At 43.8% G+C, this 5,887-nt stretch overlaps 1 protein-coding gene across 1 annotated transcript; it reads left to right on the top strand.

The window, feature by feature from the left end:
* Positions 1–5,013: 5,013 nt before the first annotated feature.
* Positions 5,014–5,655, top strand: LOC114318125 (uncharacterized). The gene is made up of 2 exons (XM_028264980.2): positions 5,014–5,343; positions 5,401–5,655. The coding sequence occupies exons 1-2, from the start codon at positions 5,014–5,016 to the stop codon at positions 5,653–5,655; spliced, it is 585 nt and encodes a 194-aa protein (XP_028120781.2).
* Positions 5,656–5,887: the final 232 nt, after the last annotated feature.

Here is a 5,887-nt window from a genome sequence, read left to right as displayed (position 1 = left end):
TCGTGCTCGCTCGTACTCCCGGAATAGATCAATATGTCGTCGATAAAAATAATGACAAACTCATCTAGGTACGGCTTAAAGACTCTGTTCATCAAGTCCATGAATGCCGCTGGGGCATTGGTTACTCCGAAGGGCATTACCAAAAATTCGTAGTGGCCATATCTTGTCCGAAAAGCAGTTTTCTCAATGTCCTCGGCCTTAACCCTCAACTGGTGGTAGCCTGACCTAAGGTCAATCTTGGAAAAGACTCGTGCTCCTCGTAGTTGATCAAGCAAATCGTCGATTCTAGGCAATGGGTACTTGGTCTTGATGGTCACCTTATTAAGTTCCCTGTAGTCAATGCAAAGACGAAGTGTGCCATCCTTTTTGTTAACAAATAGCACGGGTGCTCCCCACGGTGAAGTGCTCGGCCTAACAAATCCTTTGTCCAACAATTCTTGTAATTGCGATTTCAGTTCTCTAAGTTCGGCTGGGGCCATTCTGTAGGGTGTTTTGGAGATGGGTTGTGTTCCTAACAGGATGTCCACGGTAAACTCTATTTCCCTATCGACAAGGTGGCCAGGAATCTCATTCGGAAACACGTCGGGGAATTCTTCAACAACAGGTATGTCGGCTAACTCAACATTTCCATTTAAATCACTTAGTATACTGCATAAATAACCCTTACACCCCTTTTGGATCAACTTGTAGGCCTTCATGGATGAGATTAAGTAAGGTGGGGGTACTACTCCTTTACCCTGAAAAATGACCTCGGCTTGACTTGGGGTCTTCAATGTGACACTCTTAGTAACACAATTAATGGATGCATGATTCGCCACTAACCAATCCATTCCCAATATAACATCGAAGTGAGTCATGTTTAATGGCATCAAATCAACTAACAATTCTACACTCTCAATCATAGCAATACACGCCCTATAAATGGATATAACAATCATATTTCTCCCAGATGGAGTAGACACAGATAATACATAATCAAGGGGTTCTAATTCTCTACCCAGCTTCTCGGCGAATATAGTGGACACAAATGAATGCGTAGAACCCGAATCAATCAATACGTATGCATCTCGAGAACAAATTGAGAGGGTACCTGACACTACCGCCTCGGCATTCTGGGCATCTCCTGGTACTAATGCAAAAACTCTGCCCTGCCTCGCCTGCACTCCCCCGATGTTATTCTTCTGTGCAGAGCCCGAGGTGCTTCCATTCCTCTTTCCATTGTCAGTCCCCGCCTTCGGGCAGTCCTTCACACGATGACCTATCTCGCCGCACTCATAACAAGCTCCTGTTGCCCAACGACAAACCCCGAAATGTAGCTTTCCACAACTCGCGCACATCGGCTTGGCGTTACCTTTCTGATTTGAGTTGCTGGAACTGTCTGTACTCATTCTCTTCTTGGCATTGAACGGAACTCGGCGATTATCATAATTCTGCCTCTTCCTCTGGCCCTCACTTGAACTCTGGTATCGGTTCAAGTTAGCTTCAGCTAAGATAGCCTTGTCTAATACTCCGGCGTATGTCGGCATATTGAGCATGTTGACCCGGTCTTGTATCGGTCCACACAACCCACTTTCAAACTTTCTCGCCTTCCGGTAGTCGTCATCAACCATGTGAGGCGCATACCTCGCCAATTCGGTAAAGGCACGATCATACTCTGCCACTGTCTTGTTCCCCTGTGTCAGATTCTGGAACTCCGTGGTCTTTCGGTCTCGGACGCTAAGGGGAAAATGTTTGTTGTAGAATAACTCCAGGAATCTGGCCCAAGTCAAACCCGGATTACTTTCTCGAACCATCATCCACCATCTACGGGCGTCGTCGTCTAACGTGAACACTGCCAGAGATACCTTCTGGGCGTCTGTACTGGGGAAGATCTCAAACAACTTCTCCATCTCTAAAACCCATGCCTCGGCTTTCATTGGTTCTATACCTCGTTGAAATCTCGGCGGTTTCATTTTCTTGAACTCTCTGATTAGGGTTATCGTGTCGTTCCCATACAAAGCCTGTTGTAAAGGCACTTGTGGCACTGGAGGAGGTGGAGGCGGAGCTGCATATCGGCCATTGGTCTGCTCGGCCTGGGTAGAGGTGGTACCAGTATCCTGTGGCCTCGGTTGTCCCAGTTCACAAACCAAGCCTTCGACTAACCTTTCCAGCCTCTCCAATCTATCTTCTGAACGATCTCGGCCAACTGGAGGTCTACCTCTCCTCATGATGCTAGGAGGATGCAAGATGAGACTTTAAAATAACTGGACAGATAATACGTATACAAGTAACAAATGTCTATGCCGAAATGATGCACACGTAGTCAAGTAGCAAGTAATATGATGCAATCCTAACATTATTCTAAGGGAAATCCTATGCTCTTCAGGACTCAAGGTGTGTGATTAACGTACTATAAGGATCTCGTGCTCTGATACCATTCTGTCACGCCCCCAAACCGCCCCTAGTAGTTTGGTGCCGTGATGGCCAGTAATCCGAGATTACCGAAGGCCGACTTACAAGAATCACACACAATCAGAGTATGAAATATGGGGCTTACAAGTGCGGAAGCAATATATGTATATACAGAATCTAAATAGTCCATGAGAGCCATGCTTAAGTCCAATGAAATGGCATACATCTTTACAAAGTCTGACAACTTAAATACAATAATGAAATGAGATACAAAACACATCTTGACCAAAAGGCTTCTCAAGCCGACATATACAAGTGCAAATGAAAGATAAGCCGAGAAACATGATCTTCATGATGGTACAAAAATGCTAATCCGAAACATGTCGGCAATGCACCCAAAAACACATCGGCATCACGTCTAGGCCTCAATGCCTTCTTGTTCATCACCTACATATATATAGAGAGGGTGAGCTTGGATACTCAGTGAATGATATTAGAAATAAAGGTTTTGCATGATTGATATCCAAGATTTCTTTCAAAACAATACATAGCATACTTTACAATCAAGAGGGAAATCAAGTTCATTGCCGGCCTTTCAAGTTCTTTGGATGTTATTACATCTACATATTACAAGTGCGATGACATATCAAGACAAGAGTGCAGTTGCATTATAGTCCCCTGCAGCTAAGGACTTTCAAGACAAGAGTGCAGTTGCATTATAGTCCCCTGCAGCTAAGGACTTTCAAGACAAGAGTGCAGTTGCATTATAGTCCCCTGCAGCTAAGGACTTTCAAGACAAGAGTGCAGTTGCATTATAGTCCCCTGCAGCTAAGGACTTTCAAGACATATCATCAAAACAAGATAGCGTTTAATATACAAGTAGGGATAGTCATTCATGGCAGATCAAGTACTTTTCAAAACAAGGCGAGACGAGATTTTATGAAAGCAAGTGTAACATAGCTTTATTAAAAATACCACTCACGTAGTTTCTTCACACGTCGGGGTTGAGACAAGCCCAAGTCCTACAAACACAGGGCAAAGCCTATTGAATGCACTTCAACAAGTTTCGTATGTACACAAATGGTTTCGGAAAACATGCTGGGCACCAACCAGGTCTAGGTCGAGGTTCCACACCTCCTCGCCGAGGTGTGTTCCCGAGGGCCTCATGCAAGGAAAAGAGGTCGGGAAACTCTGGGTATCCCTCTGCTGATGAACGTGAAGAACATGAGTGTGAAAACATGAAAAATATTGAATGCTCAATCATAATCTGTCCTCACAAATCTGGGATTTTCGTGCTATGAGTTTGAAAACATGGACCTGGGTACCCGTACTTGGAATTCTTGCGGAAACAAACACAAAAACATGATTCTTTATGCAAGCTTTCGGATCAAAACAAGACTTTTCTTGAAGAACACATGAATGTCATTTTCTCTTTCTAAAATCGAGCTTCAAAACGATGCATGGCTTACAAGTCATTTTCAATCATGCAATGCAATAACATGAACATAAAGAACATCATGAGCAGATCAAGAATCTAACCTTAGAACGCGGATCTAACGGTCGGATCTCTAGGAATCAAGCTTGAAGATCTACTTCCTCACTCTAAAACTCTTTCTTCCTCCTAGAGCTTCTCTCTCTACAAGACAAGGTTATGACACCAAATGATAGTTTTCTATACCCGGTTTTGGGGTTAACTCTCTGCTGAGACACGTGGCGGCGACTGGTTGGGTTCTTCCTGAAAAGGTGGCTGACAGGCCAGACAAAGCATGATGGAAGGGTGTTCAACAAGCAAAGCGGTATGGGCTCTCTGACGGGCTATGACATCGGCTAACAACAAGGCGTATCTAACACGCTATACAGAATGGCACTCCGGCAAGGGGTGACATCGGCTAAAAAGGACTTCGGCAACTAAGGTGACAATGACCTCGGCTAGGAAGGACAACACTTGACTAAGCTGTGCCACATCTTGGCCTAGATGCGCCACACCTCGGCCTAGGTCATACCACTCCAGGACGAGATCGCTTGGGTACAGGGTAACATCTCGGCTAATGTGTCAAGACGAGAACGGAGGTCAACAAGGGGTTTCAAGATACTACTACTAGACTAAGGATGACCTCGGCTTGGAATAACATCGGCTAGCATAACTCAGGCAAGGCGTAACCTAAGTTTCACATCAAGGGAGGAACAAGACAAGCATACTACACTTAGACAAATCACAAGGCTTCAAAACAAGACATGGATCACCTAAGCTCAAACGAAACAAATCACAATATACACATGCAAGCTAAACAAGTCATAATCATACCGATGCTCATGACCATGATGAGGACATAAAATGTGGGTTCCCACACAGATATCCCAACATTTATGGGATAAGTATGCATTGTGATTGCTATAATATATTGTTGTAGTTAGCTGTAGTATTCAGATTCCTATTACATTTTGATTACCTAGAATAGATTAGCATGATTGGAGGAATTTTCTTGTATAAAAGTATACCTTCTAATTCAATGAAAATTATTTCAGAAGAAAAACATTCTATTCTTTTTTTACATGGTATCAGAGCAGGGAACGATACCCTAGCATTCTGTTCTTTGCTCTCTTTCACTATTTCCCATCATCATGGCAAACGAGCAATCTTCGAATGGAGGAAAGCCTGATTCCGCCAATCCATATTTCCTTCACTATTCTGATCATCCCGGCATGGTGCTTGTTTCCAAGCCTCTCAATGGGGATAATTATTTAACATGGTGTAGAGCCATGACCATCTCTTTGAATGCCAAATCCAAATCGGGTTTCATAGATGGAACTATCACAGCGCCAGATGCCAAGACCGAACCAAATGACTATGCATCATGGAAAAAATGCAACGATATGATCCTATCTTGGATTCGCAATTCACTCACACCAGATCTTGCCGATAGCGTTATTTTTTTAAACACTGCCCAGGAGGTATGGGAAGACCTTCGGGATTGCTTATCTTAAAGCAATGCCCCACGTATTTTTCAGATTGAGAGGGACATCGCTTGTCTCACTCAAGATCAAATGACTGTTGCAGCATACTACACCAAGCTTAAAAAATTGTGGGATGAACTGAGATCCAATAATGATACTATTTGCTCTTATGGGGCAGACCATAAGCGACGCCGATTGATGCAATTTCTCATGGGACTCAATGAGTCTTATAGTGCAATACGATGGCAGATCCTCTTGATGAATCTGCTTCCTGATGTTGCCAAGGCTTACTCTTCTATTGTCCAATAAGAGAAACAACGAAGCCTAGGCGCTGCACATGGAATCACGGAGACCTCAACCATGGTTGTTCGAAGGGATGAACCGGTAGCTCTGGCTGTTCGACATGGCCAAAGTTTTTCCTCTCGCTCCAACTCATCTAATCAAAAACCTTTGCATTGCTCTTACTGTGATCGAGACCATCATGTGCGAGACACATGTTGGAAATTAAATAGGTATCCCCCAAGACACCCAAAACATGCAT

The sequence above is a fragment of the Camellia sinensis genome, chromosome 9, assembly GCF_055761805.1.
Source record: "Camellia sinensis isolate YWXY chromosome 9, ASM5576180v1, whole genome shotgun sequence".
In the NCBI taxonomy this organism is placed as follows: Eukaryota; Viridiplantae; Streptophyta; class Magnoliopsida; order Ericales; family Theaceae; genus Camellia; species Camellia sinensis.
Note: the sequence above shows the minus strand (reverse complement) of the source record. Positions and strands in the feature narration are given on the sequence as shown.

Coding starts and splice junctions, on each gene's coding strand:
- LOC114318125 (XM_028264980.2), top strand. CDS start 5,014: ATGGCAAACGAGCAATCTTCGAATGGAGGAAAGCCTGATTCCGCCAAT. Junction 5,344..5,400: donor TTTTAAACACTGCCCAGGAG/GTATGGGAAGAC, acceptor CGTATTTTTCAG/ATTGAGAGGGACATCGCTTG.